Source organism: Mobula birostris, chromosome 6 (genome assembly GCF_030028105.1).
Source record: "Mobula birostris isolate sMobBir1 chromosome 6, sMobBir1.hap1, whole genome shotgun sequence".
Taxonomy (NCBI): Eukaryota; Metazoa; Chordata; class Chondrichthyes; order Myliobatiformes; family Myliobatidae; genus Mobula; species Mobula birostris.
Window position 1 is genome coordinate 350400 of NC_092375.1, and position 20896 is coordinate 371295.

At 46.2% G+C, this 20896-nt stretch overlaps 1 protein-coding gene across 1 annotated transcript in view; it reads left to right on the plus strand.

Moving 5' to 3' along the window:
* Positions 1-20896, plus strand: part of pde9aa (phosphodiesterase 9aa) — a 267251-nt gene that overhangs the window by 186439 nt on the left and 59916 nt on the right. Inside the window, exons 17-18 of the mRNA XM_072262191.1 lie at positions 5842-5946; positions 19796-19924. Coding sequence (XP_072118292.1) covers positions 5842-5946; positions 19796-19924 — 234 coding nt within the window. The remainder of the gene's footprint in view (positions 1-5841; positions 5947-19795; positions 19925-20896) is intronic.

The following is a 20896-nucleotide window of genomic DNA, read 5'->3' on the forward strand; positions in this document are numbered from 1 at the left end:
TCCTTTTACCCCTGCCATTTCTTAACTCAGCCCATACAGACTCTACACCTTCCAATCCTATGTCATCCCTTTCCAATGATATATTATTTCTTATACACAGAGCCACACCACCCCCTCTGCCTACTAACCTATCTTTCTGATACACCATATGTCCTTGGACGTTCAGCTCCCAATGACAGCCATTCTTTAGCCAAGTTTCAGAGATGGCCACAACGTCATACTTGCCAATCTGCAGCTGAATTTCAAGATTGTCCATTTTATTTCTTATGCTGCATGCATTCAAATATAACACTTTCAGTCCAGTATTTGTTGCTTTCTGTTTTAACTACACCACACCCCTATTGCCCTGAAACTTATCCCACTGGCTGTGATTAAGCCTCATCTCCTGCCTGTCCTTTCTATCATCTCTGTTGCATGCTATCTTTGATTTATTTTCGCCTATCTTGTCCTGTCTCATCAAGTACTCCATCACCTCATCCTTAATAATTTACTCCAGCATCTTCCCAACAACTGAGGTCAGGCCAACTGGTCTTTAATTTCCTTTCTGCTGCTTCCTCCTTTCTTAAAGAGTGAAGCAACATTTGCAATTTTCCAGTGCTCTGCTAACATGCCAGAGTTAAATGATTTTTAAATATCATTTCTAATGCCTCCACAATCTCTACAACTACCTCTTTCAGAACCCTAGGGTGCAGTTCATCTGGTCTGGGTGACATATGTACTCTTAGGTCTTTCAGTTTTTTCAGCACCTTCTCCCTTGTAATAGTATCTGCACCCTCTTCTCTTCCCTACGCCCTTCAATATCTGGCACACTGTCAGTATTTTCCACAGTGAAGACTGATACAAAATACTCATTGAGTTCCTCAGCCATCTCTTTGATATTTCTCAGGCCTCATTTTCTAGCGGTCCTATGTCCAAAAACTCTTACCATCTACTTTGATATGGTTTGCTAGCTTGCTTTCATATTTCATCTTTTCCCTCCTAATGATTTTTTGAGTTGCTCTCTGTAGGGTTTAAAAAATTTCCCAATCCTCTATCTTCCCACTAATTTTTGTTGTATGTCCTTTCTTTTACATTTACGGTAGCTTTGACTTCCCTTGTCAGCCACGTTGTCCTATTTTGTCATTTGAATATTTCTTCATTTTTGGAATACATCTATCTTGCACCTTCCTCATTTTCCCCAGAAACTTACACCATTGCTACTCTGCTGACATTCCTGCCAGCATCTCCTTCCAATTTACTTTAGCCAGTTCCTCTCTCATACCACTGTAACATAGAAACATAGAAAACCTACAGCCCAACACAGGCCCATCGGCCCACAAAGTTGTGCTGAACATGTCCCTATCTTAGAAATTACTAGGCTTACCCATAGCCCTCTATTTTTCCAAGCTCCATGTACCTATCCGAAAGTCTCTTAAAAAACCCTATCATATCCATCTCCACCACCGTTGCTGGCAGCCCATTCCACACACTCACCACTCTGTGAGCAAAAAACTTACCCCTGACATCTCCTCTGTACCTATTCTCCAGCACCTTAAACCTGTGTCCTCTTGTGGCAACCATTTCAGCCCTGAGAAAAAGCCTCTGACTATCGACACGATCAGTGCCTCTCATCATCTTATACACCTGTATCAGGTCACCTCTCATCCTCTGTCACTCCAAGGAGAAAAGGCCAAGTTCACTCAACCTGTTTTCATAAGGCATGCTCTCCAATCCAGGCAACATCCTTGTAAATCTCCTCTGCACCCTTTCTATGGTTTCCACATCCTTCCTGTAGTGAGGTGACCAGAACTGAGCACAGTACTGCAAGTGGGGTCTGACCAGGGTCCTATATAGCTGCAACATTACCTCTCAGCTCCTAAATTCAATTCCATGATTGATGAAGGCCAATACACTATAAGCCTTCTTAACCACAGTCAACTTGCGCAGCCGCTTTGAGCGCCCTATAGACTTAGACCCCAAGATCCCTCTGATCCTCCACACTGCCAAGGGTCTTACTATTAATGCTATACTCTGCCATCATATTTGACCTAGCAAAATGAACCACTTCACAATTATCTGGGATGAACACCATCTGCCACTTCTCAGCCCAGCTTTGCATCCTATCAATGTCCTGCTGTAACCTCTGGCAGCTGTCCACACTATCCACAACACCCTCAACCTTTCTGTCATCAGCAGGCTTACTAACCCATCCCTCCACTTCCTCATCCAGGTCATTTATAAAAATCACGAAGAGTAAGGGTCCCAGAACAGATCCCTGAGGCACACCGCTGGTCAGAGACCTCCATGCAGAATATGTCCCATCTACAACCACTCTTTGCCTTCTGTGGGCAAGCCAGTTCTGGATCCACAAAGCAATGTCCCCTTGGATCCCATGCCTCCTTACTTTCTCAATAAGCCTTGTAATTTGCTTTACTCCACTGAAATACTGCCATGTCAGACTTCTCCCTCTCAAATTTAAAGTTGAAATCAGTCACACTGTGATCACTGACTCCTTAGGGTTCTTTTAACTTAAACTCCCTAGTCACTTCCAGTTCATTACCTAACATCCAATCCAGTATAGCTGATCCCCTAGTGGGCTCAATGACAAACTGCACTAAAAAGCCGTCTTGCAGGCATTCAACAAACTCACTGTCTTGATATCCATTTCCAACCTGATTTTACATAGGACATAGAACATAGAATAGTACAGCACAGTACAGGCCCTTCGGCCCACAATGTTGTGCCAACCCTCAAACCCTGCCTCCCATATAACCCCCCACCTTAATTTCCTCCATATACCTGTCTAGTAGTCTCTTAAATTTCACTAGTGTATCTGCCTCCACCACTGACTCAGGCAGTGCATTCCACGCACCAACCACTCTCTGAATAAAAAACCTTCCTCTAATATCCCCCTTGAACTTCCCACCCCTTACCTTAAAGCCATGTCCTCTTGTATTGAGCAGTGGTGCCCTGGGGAAGAGGTGCTGGCTGTCCACTCTATCTACTCCCCTTAATATCTTGTATACCTCTATCATGTCTCCTCTCATCCTCCTTCTCTCCAGAGAGTAAAGCCCTAGCTCCCTTAATCTCTGATCATAATGCATACTCTCTAAACTGGACAGCATCCTGGTAAATCTTCTCTGTACCCTTTCCAATGCTTCCACATCCTTCCTATAGTGAGGTGACCAGAACTGGACACAGTACTCCAAGTGTGGCCTAACCAGAGTTTTATAGAGCTGCATCATTACATCGTGACTCTTAAACTCTATCCCTCGACTTATGAAAGCTAACACTCCATAAGCTTTCTTAACTACCCTATCCACCTGTGAGGCAACTTTCAGGGATTTGTGGACATGTACCCCCAGATCCCTCTGCTCCTCCACACTTGCAGGTATCCTGCCATTTACTTTGTACTCTGCCTTGGAGTTTGTCCTTCCAAAGTGTACCACCTCACATTTCTCCAGGTTGAACTCCATCTGCCACTTCTCAGCCCACTTCTGCATCCTATCAATGTCTCTCTGCAATCTCCGACAATCCTCTACACTATCTACAACACCACCAACCTTTGTGTCGTCTACAAACTTGCCAACCCACCCTTCTAACCCCACATCCAGGTCATTAATAAAAATCACGAAAAGTAGAGGTCCCAGAAATGATCCTTGTGGGACACCACTAGTCACAACCCTCCAATCCGAATGTACTCCCTCCACCACCACCCTCTGCCTTCTGCAGGCAAGCCAATTCTGAATCCACCTGGCCAAACTTTCCTGGATCCCATTCCTTCTAACTTTCTGAATAAGCCTACCGTGTGGAACCTTGTCAAATGCCTTACTAAAATCCATGTAGATCACATCCACTGCACTACCCTCATCTATATGCCTGGTCATCTCCTCAAAGAACTCTATCAAGCTTGTTAGACACGATCTGCTCTTCACAAAGCCATGCTGACTGTCCCTGATCAGACCATGATTCTCTAAATGCCCATAAATCCCATAAATCCTATCTCTAAGAATCTATTCCAATAGCTTTCCCACCACAGAAGTAAGGCTCACTGGTCTATAATTACCCGGACTATCCCTACTACCTTTTTTGAACAAGGGGACAACATTTGCCTCCCTCCAATCCTCCGGTACCATTCCCGTGGACAACGAGGACATAAAGATCCCAGCCAGAGGCTCAACAATCTCTTCTCTCGCCTCATGGAGCAGACTGGGGAATATTCTGTCAGGCCCCAGGGACTTATCCGTCCTAATGTATTTTAACAACTCCAACACCTCCTCTCCCTTAATATCAACATGCTCCAGAACATCAACCTCACTCATGTTGTCCTCACCATCATCAAGTTCCCTCTCATTGGTGAATACTGAAGAGAAGTATTCATTGAGGACCTCGCTCACTTACACAGCCTCCAGGCACATCTTCCCACCTTTATCTCTAATCGGTCCTACCTTCACTCCTGTCATCCTTTTTTTCTTCACATAATTGAAGAATGCCTTGGGGTTTTTCTTTACCCTACTCGCCAAGGCCTTCTCATGCCCCCTTCTTGCTCTTCTCAGCCCCTTCTTAAGCTCCTTTTTCCCAATAAACCTGTATGTTGAAATGTTGCATGACTACCATAACATTGCCCTTTTAACACACCCTTTCTATTTGCCATTGTAATCTGTGGTCCACATCCCAGCTACATTTCCCAACACTGTGTTCCATCTGCCCCTTTTTTGTCTATTCTTCCAATTCGTCTCAGTCCTGCTGTAAGCACATTGCTTCCTCAGCACTACCTACACCTCCACCTATCTTTGTATCATCCACAAACTTTGCCACAAAGCCATCAATTCCATTATCTAAATCATTGACAAACAATGTGAAAAGCAGCAGTCTCGAATCTGACCCCTGAGGAACACCACTAGTCACTGGCAGCCAACCAGAAAAGGCCCCTTTTATTCCTGGCATCCTCTGTAAGGAGTCTGTACGTCCTCCCCATATAAAGAAAGGGTTTTCCCGGGTATTCTAGTTTCCTCTCACAATCCAAAGATATACCAGGTAGCTTAATTGGTCATTTTAAATTGACCATGTTTATGCTAGAAATACCAAATTAATTCTCTTCTGTCTGCATGCAAGCCATTTTCTGTCCATTGGCCACATGTTCAACATCTCTTCAACGTCTCTTAAACATCTCTTCAACACCTCAATCATATCTGGTTCTACCATTTTCCTGATCATTTGGGGGGGTTGCTGGGGATGAACCGTCATTTGGGGGCCCCAGGGGATGGACAGTCATTGGGGGTCCTGGGGGACGGATGGTCATTCGGGGGGGGCGGGGTACAAGGGAACAGATGGCCTTTCAAGGGGATCCCGAGGACAGATGGTCATGTGGGTGATCCCTGGGGTTTGTGCTCCCAGCTCCTGGTCAGATACACCAAAGTTTAAAGTAAATTTATTATCAAAGTACATACATGTCATCATATACAACCCTGAGATTCATTTCCTTGTGGGCTTACACAGTAAGTACAAAGAAACACAATAGAATCAATGAAAGACTGCACCCAACAGGACGGGCAAACAACCAGAGTGCAAAAGACACAAACACAAAATAAATCAATAAGCTATAAATATCAAGAACATGAGGGGGGACGGGGTGATTGGAGGGGAGAGAGTGGAGGCAGAGGGGACGGACAAGTGGGAGGGTGGAGTACGAAGGGGGGATGTGGTGGACAGAGGGGGAGGGGCAGAGCGGAGGATGGAGCATGGAGAATAGAGAGCGTAGGGGTGAATAGAAGGGTAAAGGGGAGCATAGAGCGTAGAGGGAGAAAGTGGAGGATGGATGGGGGAAGAAGGGTGCATGAACATCCTCTTTCTCTTCTCCAGTTACAAATGGTTCTGATCAAATGCTGTGACATCTCAAATGAGGTGAGGCCAATTGAGGTGGCAGAGCCCTGGGTGGACTGCTTGCTGCAGGAATACTTCATGCAGGTAAAGAAAACCCCGCACTAATCAAAGTCTCCAAGCTTATCAGTAACCCCAACACTTTCAATCTGTCTCTCCCAGTCAACCCCCTGTCCAAATCTTTCTCCCTCCCCCCCAATAATCCCCTTCCCCAAAATCAGACTCATCCCAATTCATTCATCTGCCACCCACCTAGTCAATCCTCTTCACCATAAATAATCCATCTCCTGTAAATCAATTGCAACCTACACTCCAAATTAGTCTCCCACTTGGTAACTAACAGCCACGTACAATCAGTCCCCTTCCTGTAAACAATTGACTTCCCATTAGTCCCTCGCCTCTCACAGTCTATCGTATTTCCCTATCAATGTCCTGCTCCAATCAGTCTCACTCCCACAAAATCACATCTACACATTTCACCAACCTCATTTCCTCAATCAACCCATCTTCCCGAAAACCACTCACCTCCCATACCGTTCTATGACCCCACAGTGATCATCAGGCCATTGTCCACTATGCCATCTAGTCTGGAGGAAAGGTCTCGACCTTTGACCCAAAATGTCAACTATCCATTTCCCTGCATGGATGCTGCCTGACCCGTTGAGTTCCTCCAGTATCAAACACAGAGTAACTTAAGTCTTCTCCCTTCCTCCATCGAAGACTTAGAAGACCTGTACATGCTAGAACATGAAGAGGCATGTAAACTGACATTCAGTTTGAGACCTGCTCCAGGGACAGATTGCTCTCACTTCAGACCTGTACACTGGCTGTTCCTCTCGGACATGGAACATCGACCTACACCTTTTTGCCTCTTCAGATGCTGACTGACCCACTGAGTTATTCCAGCATCTAGACATCCCTCATCTTATTGGAGAAATGTATATGAAGGCAATGGGTTGATTGAGGAAGTAGGATTGATTTGGGGTATGGAACTGATTTGGATGGAGCAAATCTGATTGGGGCAGGATATTGATTGGGAAATGGGAAATTATTGGGTAGTGGGGTGAGGGCGAGGGAGGTTCCTCCCCTTGTAGGACATTAAGATACAGTAGAATTAGGCCATTCAACCCACTGAGTTTGCTCTGTGGAGTCATATCTGATTTATTATCCCTCTCAACCCCGTTCTCCTTCTATGTAACCTTTTTCGCACTGACTAATCAAGAACCTATCAACTTCCACTTTAAATATACTCAAAGGCTTGGTCTCCACAGCTGTCTGTAGCAATGAATTCCTTAGATACACTACCCTCTGGCGAAAGAAATTGCTCCTCATCTCTGTCCAAAGTGGACGTCCTTCTATTCTGAGGCTGCTCCCTCTGGTCTTAGATTCTCCCGCTATTGGAAACATCCACCATATCCGCTCTACCTAAGTGTTTCAATATTCGGTACGTTTCAGTTAGATATCCCGCGCCCTCCCCCCATTATTCTAGATTCTAGTGAGTACAGGTCCAGAGCCATTAAACACTCCTCATACATTAACCCTTTTCATTCCTGGGATTATTCTCGTGAACCTTCTCTGGACCCTCTCCAATGCCAGCACATTTTCATTTAGATATGGGACCCAAAACTCCTCACAATACTTCTGATGTGGTCTGACCAGTGCCTCATAAAATTTTGTCCATCTCTCCAATCTTCTTCCTCTACCCTGTTCCAGCTGCCCATTAACCTCTCCCCTACAATCAGAATCCAAATCAGAATCAGGTTTAATGTCAGCAGTATTCGTATGTATGAAATTTGTTGTCTTTGAGGCAACAGTACAATGCAATGCATAATAATAGAGAAAAATGTGAATTAAAGTATGTATAAATATTAAATAGTTAAATTAAGTAAGTATTGCAAAACTGAAAATTAAAAATGATGACTACACCTGTGAAAGGTGCATCCAGCTGCAGCTCCTGACAAACCGAGTTAGGGAACTGGAGCTGGAGCTGGATGAACTTTGGATCATTCGTGAGGCAGAGACAGAAATAAACAGGAGTTTCACCACTAAAAAATCAAGAGACAGGTAGCTGGGTGACTGTCAGGAGAGGTAAGGGAAATAGACAGAATGAGCAGAGCACCCCTGTGGCCGTCCCCACCAATAATAAGTATATCATTTTGGATACTGTTGATGGGGACGACCTACCAGGGACAAGTTGCAGTGGTTGCGTCTCTGGCTCCGAGATGGGACCCTCAACTCAGAAGGGAAGGAGGGAAAAGAGGAGAGCAGTAGTGCTAGGGGATTCGATAGTTAGGGGGACAGATAAGAGGTTCTGTAGAAGAGATTGAGAATCCCGGATGGTCTGTTGCCTCCCTGGTGCCAGGATCTACGATATCTTGGATCGAGTTCTCGGTATTCTCAAGAGAGAGAGTGAGCAGCCAGATGTCATGGTCCATGTAGGGACCAATGACATGGATAGGAAGAAGGAGGAGGTCCTGCGAAGAGAATTTAGGGAGCTAGGTGCAAAATTGAAGGACAGGATCTTCAGGGTTGCAATCTCAGGATTGCTACCTGTGCCACGTGCTAGTGAGGCTAGAAATAGGAAGATAATGCAGCTAAATACGTGGCTCAGGAGATGGTGCAGGAGGGAGGGCTTCATGTTTCTGGACAATTGGGCCTTGTTCCAGGGAAGGTGGGACATGTTCCGACGGGATGGGTTGCAGCTGAACTGGAGGGAGACTAACATCCTTGCGGGAAGGTTTGCGATTGCTGCTCCGGGGGGGTCTGATGGCTTGAGGGAAGAAACTGTTACATAGTCTGGTCGTGAGAGCCCAAATGCTTCGGTGCCTTTTTCCAGACAGCAGGAGGGAGAAGATGATGTGGTGGCCATTGCAGAGACTTGGCTGGTACCAGGGCAGGAATGGATTCTCAATATTTCTGGATTTCAGTGCTTTAAAAGGGATAGAGAGGGGGGAAAAGGGGAGGAGGGTGGCATTACTGGTCAGGGATACTATTAGAGCTACAGAAAGGGTGGGTAATGTAGCAGGATCCACTTTTGAGTCAGTATGGGTAGAAGTCAGGAACAAGAAGGGAGCAGTTACTCTACTGGGGGTATTCTATAGGCCCCCTGGTAGCAGCAGAGATACCGAGGAGCAGATTGGGAGGCAGATTTTGGAAAGGTGCAAAAATAACAGGGTTGTTATCATGGGTGACTTTAACTTCCCTAATATTGATTGGCACCTGATTAGTTCCAAGGGTTGAGACGGGGCACAGTTTGTTAAGTGTGTCCAGGACGGATTCCTGTCACAATATGTTGACAGGCCGACGAGGGGGAATGCCATACTAGATGAGGGATGTAATGTTGAAATTGTGTAAGGCATTGGTGAGGCCAAATTTGGAGTATTGTGTACAGTTCTGGTCACTGAATTATAGGAAAGATGTCAATAAAATTGAGAGAGTACAGAGGAGATTTACTAAAATGTTGCCTGGGTTTCATCTCCTAAGTTACAGAGAAAGGTTGAGCAAGTTAGGTCTTTATTCTTTGGAGCGTAGAAGGTTGAGGGGGGATTTGATAGAGGTGTTTAAAATTATGAGGGGGATAGATAGAGTTGACGTGGATAGGCTTTTTCCATTGAGAATGGGAGAGATTCAAACAAGAGGACGTGAGTTGAGAGTTAAAGGGCAAAAGTTTAGGGGTAACATGAGGAGGAACTTCTTTACTCAGAGAGTGGTAGCTGTGTGGAACGAGCTTCCAGCAGAAGTGGTTGAGGCTGGTTCGATGTTGTCATTTAAAGTTAAATTGCATAGATATATGGACAGGAAAGGAATGGAGTGTTATGGGCTGAGTGCAGGTCGGTGGGACTAGGTGAGAGTAAGAGATTGGCATGGACTAGAAGGGCCAAGATGGCCTGTTTCCGTGCTGTAATTGTTATATGGTTTATATGGTTATATCTATTATTAGGTAATGAACTGAGTCAGGTCACAGATCCCTCAGTGGGTGAGCATCTGGGGGACGGTGACCACCGCTCCCTGGCCTTTAGCATTATCATGGAAAAGGATAGAATCAGAGAGGACAGGAAAATTTTTAATTGGGGAAGGGCAAATTATGAGGCTGTAAGACTAGATCTTGCAGGCGTGAATTGGGATGATGTTTTAGCAGGGAACTGTACTATGGACATGTGGTTGATGTTTAGGGGTCTCTTGCAGGATGTTAGGGATAAATTTGACCCGGTGAAGGAACCATAGGTGACAAGTGAGGTGGAAAGTCTAGTCAGGTGGAAGAAGGCAACATACATGAGGTTTAGGAAACAAGGATCAGGTGGGTCTATTGAGGAATATAGGGTAGCAAGAAAGGACCATAAGAAGGTGCTGAGAAGAGCAAGAAGGGGGCATGAGAAGGCCTTGGTGAGCAGGGTAAAGGAAAACCCTTAGGCATTCCTCAATTATGTGAACAAAAGGATGACAGGAGTGAAGGTAGGACCGATTAGAGATAAAGGTGGGAAGATGTGCCTGGAGGCTGTGGAAGTGAGCGAGGTCCTCAATGAATACTTCTCTTTGGTATTCACCAAAGAGAGGGAACTTGATGATGGTGAGGACAATATGAGTGAGATTGATGTTACCATATAAACCATAGAAACTACAGCACAGAAACAGGCCTTTTGGCCCTTCTTGGCTGGCCGATCCATTTTCTGCCTAGTCCCACTGACCCGCACACGGACCATATCCCTCCATACACCTCCCATCCATGTATCTGTCCAATTTATTCTTAAATGTTAAAAAAGAACCCACATTTACCACCTCGTCTGGCAGCTCATTCCATACTCCCACCACTCTCTGTGTGAAGAAGCCCCCCCCTAATGTTCCCTTTAATCTTTTCCCCCCTCACCCTTAACCCATGTCTTCTGGTTTTCTTCTCCCCTTGCCTCAGTGGAAAAAGCCTGCTTGCATTCACTCTATCTATACCCATCATAATTTTATATACCTCTATCAAATCTCCCCTCATTCTTCTATGCTCCAGGGAATAAAGTCCCAACCTATTCAACCTTTCTCTGTAACTGAGTTTCTCAAGTCCCGGCAACATCCTTGTAAACCTTCTCTGCACTCTTTCAACCTTATTTATATCCTTCCTGTAATTTGGTGACCAAAACTGAACACAATACTCCAGATTCGGCCTCACCAATGCCTTATACAACCTCATCATAACATTCCAGCTCTTATACTCAATACTTCGATTAATAAAGGCCAATGTACCAAAAGCTCTCTTTACCACCCTATCTACCTGTGACTCCACTTTTAGGGAATTTTGTATCTGTATTCCCAGATCCCTCTGTTCCACTGCTCTCCTCAGTGCCTTATCATTAACCCTGTATGTTCTACGTTGGTTTGTCCTTCCAACGTGCAATACCTCACACTTGTCAGTATTAAACTCCATCTGCCATTTTTTTAGCCCATTTTTCCAGCTGGTCCAAGTCCCTCTGCAGGCTCTGAAAACCTTCCTCACTGTCTACTACACCTCCAATCTTTGTATCATCAGCAAACTTGCTGATTCAATTTACCACATTATCATCCAGATCATTGATATAGATGACAAATAACAATGGACCCAGCACTGATCCCTGTGGCACACCACTAGTCACAGGCCTCCACTCAGAGAAGCAATTCTCTACCACCACTCTCTGGCTTCTTCCATCAAGCCAATGTCTAATCCAATTTACCACCTCTGCATGTACACCTAGCGACTGAATTTTCCTAACTAACCTCTCATGCGGGACCTTGTCAAAGGCCTTACTGAAGTCCATGTAGACAATATCCACTGCCTTCCCTTCATCCACTTTCCTGGTAACCTCCTCGAAAAACTCCAGTAGATTGGTCAAACATGACCTACCACGCACAAAGCCATGTTGACTCTCCCTAATAAGTCCCAGTCTATCTAAATGCTTGTAGATTCTGTCTCTTAGTACTCCCTCCAATAACTTACCTACTACCGACGTTAAACTTACTGGCCTGTAATTTCCTGGATTACTTTTTGATCCTTTTTTAAACAACGGAACAACATGAGCCACTCTCCAATCCTCCGGCACCTCACCTGTAGACAGCGACATTTTAAATATTTCAGCCAGGGCCCCTGCAATTTCAACACTAGTCTCCTTCAAGGTCCGAGGAAACACCCTGTCAGGTCCCGGGGATTTATCCACTTTAATTTTCCTCAAGACAGCAAGGACCTCCTCCTTTTCGATCTGTACAGTTTCCATGATCTCACTACTTGTTTCCCTTAATTCCATAGACTTCATGCCAGTTTCCTTAGTAAACACAGACGCAAAAAACCTGTTTAAGATCTCCCCCATTTCCTTTGGTTCTGGAGCATGTTGATAATAAGGGAGAGGAGGTGTTGGAGTTGTTAAAATACATTAAGACGGAGAAGTCTCCGGGGCCTGACGGAATATTCCTCAGGCTGCTCCACGAGGCGAGGGAAGAGATTGCTGAGCCTCTGGCTGGGATCTTTATGTCCTCGTTGTCCACGGGAATGGTACCGGAGGATTGGAGGGAGGCAAATGTTGTCCCCTTGTTCAAAAATGGTAGTAGGGATAGTCCTGGTAATTATAGTGTCTGTGGGGGGAAAGCTGTTGGAAAAGATTCTTAGAGATAGGATCTATGGACATTTAGAGAATCATGGTCTGATCAGGGACAATCAGCATGACTTTGAGAAGGGCAGATTGTGTCTAACAAGCCTGCTGGAGTTCTTTGAGGAGTTGACCACGCATTTTGATGAGAGTAGTGCAGTGGATGCAATCGATATGGATTTTAGTAAGGCATTTGACAAGGTTCCACACGGTAGGCTTATTCAGAAAGTCAGAAGGCATGGGATCCAGGGAAGTTTGGCCAGGTGGATTCGGAATTGTCTTGCCTGCAGAAAGCAGAGGGTTGTGGTGGAGGGAGTACATTTGGATTGGAGGGTTGTGGCTAGTGGTGTCCCTCAAGGATCATTTCTGGGACCTCTACTTTTCGTGATTTTTATTAACGACCTGGATGTTGGGGTAGAAGGGTGGGTTGGCAAGTTTGCAGATGACACAAAGGTTGGTGGTGTTGTGGATAGTGTAGAGGATTGTCGGAGATTGTAGAGAGACATTGATAGGATGCAGAAGTGGGCTGAGAAGTGGCAGATGGAGTTCACCCAGAGAAATGTGAGGTGGTACACTTTGGAAGGACAAACTCCAAGGCAGGGTACAAGGTAAATGGCAGGATACTTGGTAGTGTGGAGGAGCAGAGGGATCTGGGGGTACATGTCCAAACATCCCTGAAAGTTGCCTCACTGGTAGATAGGGTAGTTAAGAAAGTTTATAGAGTGTTATCTTTCATAGGTGCAGAGATAGAGTTTAAGAGTCGCGAGGTAATAATGCAGCTCTATAAAACTCTGGTTAGGCCACACTTGGAGTACTGTGTCCAGTTCTGGTCGCCTCATTATAAGAAGGATGTGGAAGCATTGGAAAGGGTACAGAGGTGATTTACCAGGATGCTGTTTGGTTTAGAGGGTATGCATTATGATCAGAGATTAAGGGAGCTAGGCTTTACTCCTTGGAGAGAAGGAGGATGAGAGGAGACATGATAGAGGTGTACAAGATAATAAGAGGAATAGATTGAGTGGACAGCCAGCGCCTCTTCCCCAGGGCACCACTGCTCAATACAAGAGGACATGGCTTTAAGGTAAGGGGTGGGAAGTTCAAGGGGGATAATAGAGGAAGGTTTTTCACTCAGAGAGTGGTTGGTGCGTGGAATGCATTGCCTGAGTCTGTGGTGGAGGCAGGTACACTAGTGAAATTTAAGCGACTACTAGACAGGTATATGGAGGAAATTGAAGTGGGGAGTTATATGGGAGGCAGGGTTTAAGGGTCGGCACAACATTGTGGACCAAAGGGCCTGTACTGTGCTATACTATTCTATGGTCTATGTTCTATGTTCTATATAAAGTAGTGAGGTAGTGTTCAAGGGTTCAATGTCCATTCAGAAATTGGATGGCAGAGGGGAAGAAGTTGTTCCTGAATTGCTGAGTGTGTGACTTCTCCGTGATGGTAACAATGAGAACAAGGCAGGTCCTGGGTGATGGAGGTTCTTAATGATGAATGCCATCTTTTTGAGGCATTGCTCTTTGAAGATGTTGTGGATATTACGAAGGGTAGTGCCTGTGCTGGAGTTGACTTAAGTTTACAACTCTATGCAGCTTATTTCGATCCTGTACAGTAGCTCCCCCACTACCATCCCCACCCCCCACACCAGACGGTGATGCAGCCAGTTAGAATGCTCTCCACGGTACATCTGTAGAAATTTGCAAGAATCTTTTGTGACATACCAAATATCCTCACACTCCTAGTGAATTATGGCTGCGGTCATACCTCCTTTGTAGCCGTATTGATACGTTGGGTTCCTCGGAGATATTGACACCCAAGAAGACCGTAAGACATAGGAGCAGAATTTGGCCATCTGGCCCAATGAGTCCGCTCTGCCATTCAATCATGGATGATCCTATTTTTCTATCTCCTCCTCAATCCCAGTTCCCAGCCTTCTCCCCGTAATCTTTGATGACCAATCAAGAAACTATCAATCTCTGCCTTAAATACACCCAGCAACCTGGCCTCCATAGCTGCATGTGGCAACAAATTCCACAAATTCATCACATTTATTTCTACTACCAAAGTGCATGATCATGCATTTTCCAACATTGTATTTCATTTGCCACTTTCTTGCCCATTCTCCTAATCTGTCTAAGTCCTTCTGCATCCTACCTGTTTCCTCAACATTATCTGCCACTCTGCCAATCTTCATATCATCTGCAAACTTGGCAACAAAGCTATCTATTCCATCAACTATATCATTTATATACAGCATAAAAAGAAGTGGTCCCAACACCGACCCCTGCAGAACACCACTAATCACTGGCAGCCAACCGGACAAGGATCCTTTTATTCCCACTTGCTGCCTCCTGTCAATCAGCCAATATACTAACCATGTTAGTAACTTTCCTGTAATACCATGGGCTCTTAATTTGGTAAGCAGCCTCATGTGTGGTACCTTGTCAAAGCCCTTCTGAAAGTCCAAATATACAACATCCACTGCATCCCCTTTATCTATCCTACTTGTGATCACCTCCAAGAATTCCAACAGGTTCGTCAGGCAGGATTTTCCCTGAAGGAAATCATGTTGATTTTGTCCTATCTTGTGCTGTGTCACCAAGTACTCCATCACCTCATCCTTAGCAATTGACTCCAACATCTTCCCAACCACTGAGGTCAGGCTAACTGGTCTATAATTTCCTTTCGGCTGCCTTCCTCCTTTCTTAAAGAGTGGAGCAACATTTGCAATTTTCCAGTCCTCTGGCACCATGTCAGAGTCCAATGATTTTTGAAAGATCATTTCCAAAGCCACCATAATCTCTAACGCTACCTCTTACAGAACCCTAGGGTGCAGTTCCTCTGGTCTGGGTGACATATGTACCTTTAGGTCTTTCAGCTTTTTGAGCGCCTCTCTCTTGTAACAGTAACTGCACCCACTTCTCTTCCTTCACACACTACAACATCAGGCATGTTGCTGGTGTCTTCCACAGTGAAGACTGACGCAAAATACTCATTTAGTTCAGCAGCCATCTCCTTGTCCCCCGTTATTATTTCTCCTGCCTCATTTTCTAGTGGTCCTATATCCACTCTCATTTTTATTTTATTTTTAACATACTTAAAAAAAGTTTTACTATCCAATTTGATATTATTTTCTACCTTGCTTTCATGTTTCATCTTTTCCCTTCTAATAATTTTAGTTGTTCTCTGTATGTTTTTAAAAACTTTCCAATCCTCTATCTTCCCACTAATTTTTGCTTTGTTGTTTGCCCTTTCTTTTGCTTTTACAATAGCTTTGATTACCCTTGTCAGCCACAGTTGTACTATTTTACCATTTGAGTATTTCTTCATTTTTGGAATACGCATGTCCTGCACCTTCCTCGTTTTTCCCCAGAAACTCGCACCATTTCTGCTCTGCTGACATCCCTGCCAGCAGCTCCTTCCAGTTTACTTTGACCAAATCCTCTCTCATACCACTGTCATTTCCCTTGCTCCACTGAAATACCGCTACATCAGAAACACAAAATAATCTGCAGATGCTGGGGTCAAAGCAACACTCACAACATGCTGGAGGAACTCAGCAGGTCAGACAGCATCCGTGGAAACGATCAGTCAACTTTTCGGGCCAGAACCCTTCGTCAGGACTGTAGAGGGAAGGGGCAGAGGCCCTATAAAGAAGGCGGGGGGAGGGTGGGAAGGAGAAGGCTGGTAGGTTCCAGGTGAAAAACCAGTAAGGGGAAAGATAAAGGGGTGGGGGTGGGGAAGCAGGGAGGGGATAGGCAGGAAAGGTGAAGAAGGAATAGAGGAAAACACAATGGGTAGTAGGAGGAGGTGGAACCATGAGGGAGGTGATAGGCAGCTGGGGGAGAGGACAGAGTGACATAGGGATAGGGGAAGGGAGGGGGAGGGAATTTCCAGAAGTTGGAGAATTCTATGTTCATACCAAGGGGCTGGAGACTACCTAGATGGTATATGAGGTGTTGCTCCTTCAACCTGAGTTTAGCCCCATCATGGCAGTAGAGGAGGCCACGTATGGACGTATCTGAATGGGAGTGGGAAGCAGAGTTGAAGTGTGTGGCTACCGGGAGATCCTGTCTGTTGTGGCAGACGGAGCAGAGGTGCTCGACAAAGCGGTCCCCCAATCTGCGTCGGGTTTCACCGATGTGGAGGCCGCACCGGGAGCACCGGATGCAATAGATGACCCCAACAGACTCACAAGGGAAGTGTTGCCTCACCTGGAAGTACTGTTTGGGGCCCTGAATGGTGGCAAGAGAGGAGGTGTAGGGACAGGTGTAGCACTTACGCTTACAGGGATAAGTGCTGGGTGGGAGATCAGTGGGGATGGACGTGTGGATCAGGGAGTCGCGGAGGGACCGATCCCTGTGGAAGCAGAGAGGGGTGGAGAGCGAAAGATGTGCTTAGTGGTGGGGTCCTGTTGAAGGTGGTGGAAGTTGCGGAGGATAATGTGTTGGATCCGGAGGCTGGTGGGGTGGTAGGTGAGGAAAGGGGAACTCTGTCCCTGTTGTGATGGCGGGAGGATGGGGTGAGGGTTGAAGTGCGGGAAATGGAGGAGATGCATCAGAGTAAGAGTGGGGGGGGTGAGGAAGAAATGCAAGGTAGTAGGTGACATGTGAAACCGGGAGGGGAGAAGGGATGAAGTAAGGAGCTGCGAAGTCGATTGATGAAAGAGATAAAGGGCTGGGGAAGGGGGAATCTGACAGGAGAGAACAGAAGGCCATGGAAGAAAAAGAGGGAGGTGATGGGCAATTAAGGAGATAAGGTAAGAGAGGAAATGGGAATGGGGGATGGTGAGCAAGAGGGGGCCACAATCACCTGAAGTTCAACAAATCGATGTTCATGCTGTCAGGTTGGAAGCAACCCGGACAGAAATCTGGGGTTGCTTTTCCAACCGGACCGCGTCCTCATTGCAGCAGTAGAGGCCAGGGACTGACATTTCAGAATGGGAATGGGAAGGGGAATTAAAGTGGGTGGCCGCTGGGAGATCCCGCGTTTTCTGGCAGACAGAGAGTAAGTGCTCGGTGAACCGGTCTCCCAACCTATGTCGGGTCTTCCCGATATACAGGAGACCACACCGGGGGCACCGGACACAGAAAATGACCCCAACAGACTCACAGGTGAAGTGTCGCCTCACCTGGAAGGCCTGTTTGGGGCTCTGAATGATATTGAGGGAGGAGGTGTAGGGCCAGGTGTAGTACTTGCTCCACTTGCAAGGATAAGAGCCACTGGGAGATCAGGGGGAGGGATGAATGGACAAGGGAGTCGATTAGGGAGTGATCCCTGCGGAAAGCAGAAACGGGGAGGAAAAGATCTGCTTGTTGGTGGGATGCCATTGTAGATGGCGGAAGTTGCGGAGAATTGCGTTCTGGACATGGAGGTTGGTGGTGTGGTAAATGAGGATAAGAGGAACCCTATTCCTAGTGGGGTGGCAGGAGGATGGGGTAAGAGCAGACATGCGTGACATTGAAGAGATGCGGTTGAGGGCAGGATTGATTGTGGAGGAAGGGAAGTCCCTTTCTTTGAAGGAAGAGGACATCTCCTTCATTCTGGAATGAAAAGCCTCATCCTGAGAGCAGATGCGGTGGAGACAGAGGAATTGAGGGAAGGGGATAGCATTTTTACATGCCTGGGGGTTTATTATAGACATCAGTCGATAAGTTGTCTCCAGAGACAGAGATAGAGAGATTGAGAAAGGGGAGGGAGGTGTTGGAAATGGAAATAGCCTACACTGGTAGATGCCCCCCCACTTTTCCTACACTACATCGACGTCTGCATTGGTGCTGCTTCCTATACCCATATGGAACTTGTCAACTTCACCCCCTTGCTTCCTGCCCTCAAATTTACCTGGTCCATTTCTGACACCTCCTTCCCCTTTCTCCATCTCTCTGTCTCTGTCTCTGAGGACAGCACATCTACTGATGCCTATTATAAACCCACAGACTCCCATAGCTACCTTGACTATACCTTTTCCCATCCTGTAACTTGTAAAAACACTGTCCCCTTCTCTCAATTCCTCCATCTCCATCGCATCTGCTCTCAGGATGAGGCTTTTTATTCCAAAATGAAGGAAATGTCCTCCTCCTTCAAAGAAAGGGACTTCCCTTCCTCCACAATCAACCCTGCCCTCAACTGCGTCTCTTCAATTTCACGCATGTCTGCCCTTACCCCATCCTTCTGCCACCCAACCATGGATAGGGTTCCTCTTGTCCTCACCTACCACACCACCAGCCTCCACGTCCAGCACGTAATTCTCTGCAACTTCTGTCACCAACAAGCAGATCTTTTCCTCCCCCACCTTTCTGCTTTCCACAGGGATCGCTCCCTACGCGACTCCCTTCTCCATTTGTCCCTCCCCCTGATCTCCCAGTGACTCTTATCCTTGCAAGTGGAGCAAGTACTACACCTGGCCCTACACCTCCTCCCTCAATATCATTCAGAGCCCCAAACAGGCCTTCCAGGTGAGGTGACACTTCACCTGTGAGTCTGTTGGGGTCATTTTCTGTGTCCGGTGCTCCCCGTGTAGTCTCCTGTATATCGGGGAGACCCGACATAGATTGGGAGACCGGTTCATCGAGCACCTACTCTCTGTCTGCCAGAAAACGCGGGATCTCCCAGCGGCCACCCATTTTAATTCCCCTTCCCATTCCCATTCTGAAATGTCTGTCCTTGTCCTCCTCCACTCACGTGATGAGCCCACACTCAGGTTGGAGGAGCAACACCTTATATTCCGTCTGGATAGCCTCCAACCTGATGGCATGAACATCGATTTCTCAAACTTCCATTAATGGCTCCCCTTTTCACCATTCCCCATCTTCTTTTCCTTCTTTCACTTTATCTCCTTGCCTGTCCATCACCTCCTTCTGGTGCTCCTTCCCCCCCACCACCCACCTTTTCTTTTTTCCATGGCTTTCTGTTCTCCCCGATTGGACTTCCGCTTCTCCAGCCATGAATCTCTTTCACTGATCAACTTCCCAGTTCTTCACCCCTCCCTCTTCCCGTTCCCCTATCACCCTCATCTTTTGTCTCCAGTCCTGCTGAAGGGCCACGGTCTGAAACGTTGACTATACTCATTTCCATAGATGCTGCCCAGTTCCTCCAGCTTTTTGTGTGTGTTGCCCCCACAACTAATGGTCCATTCGCTCCTCATTCAATCAATCTGTTCCCCAAAATAAATATTACTCACAGGAATTAATCATGATGTCCAAATCAAAATCCTTCCCAAAATCCAACCACTTCCATTGATTATTCATGCCCCCCAAAATCCCTCCCTCTCCCTGCCCCCATAGATCCCTTCCGATCCAGATTTACTGACTCCCTCTGGAACTGTTCCATTGCAGAGCGATCGGGAGAAAGCAGAGGGTCTCCCTGTCGCACCTTTCATGGACAGGGACAAGGTGACCAAAGCCACAGCCCAGATCGGCTTCATCAACTTTGTGCTGATCCCATTGTTTGAGACGGTGATGAAAGTGAGTAAGAAGAGGGTGAATCAATTGGTCATGTAGGCAAATGTGTATATACACACATACACACACTGGTCATGTAGGCAAATGTGTATATACACACACATAATGGTCATGTAGGCAAATGTGTATATACACACACACACACACATGAACAGGGGTCATAAGAACAGCAGCTGGCCATTCAGACCCTCAAGCTTATAATGGTTTCAAAGGTACATTTAATGTCAGAGAAATGTGTACAATATCAATTGTGAAATTCTTTTTCTTTGCAACTATCCATGAAAACAGAGGGGTGTCCCAAAGGATGAATGATGGTTAAATGTTAGAGCCCCAAAGCACCCCCCCAGCTCCCTCCCTCCTGCACACAAGCAGCAGCAAAGTGATGATCCCCTCTCCCCCACCAGCACAAAAAAAAGCATTGGCACCCACCACTGAGCACTCAAGCGTGCAGCAAATCAACAGCAAAGACACAGACTTGCAGTACCCCAAACACTACTCGTTCACCTGGTATTTGACATACCACAGGCTCTCTCTCTCTCTTTCTCTCTCTCTCTCTCTAAGAAGGGAGAAAGAAATGTCTCTGTTTCACAGCGAGACGGGAGACATAACAAACAACTTGCCAACTTATGGTGTTAAAAGTCTGTTGCATCGCTTTTTCTGAGCTCTGTGCCCAAAGATCTCGGGTCACAGCCAGAGATCTTCCGTCTCCCATGAAACACTGATTTCCTGCTGAGACACGGACCTTTGGTCCGCCCATCTCCAGAGCCTTGAGATCCCAGAACTCCAAAGGCGAGCTAATCTCCTCGGCTACATCTTTGACAGATTGAATAATGGCCAGTCGTGAGACCCTAAGAGCGGGTCCATTTCTGCAAAGAACCAAAATCAGCTTGTAACTCCAGGTCAGGGTCTTCAAAAGAACCCTGAAAGTGAAAAATAGAGATATTAAAGATGGAAATAGGGTTGTTTCCGAAGATG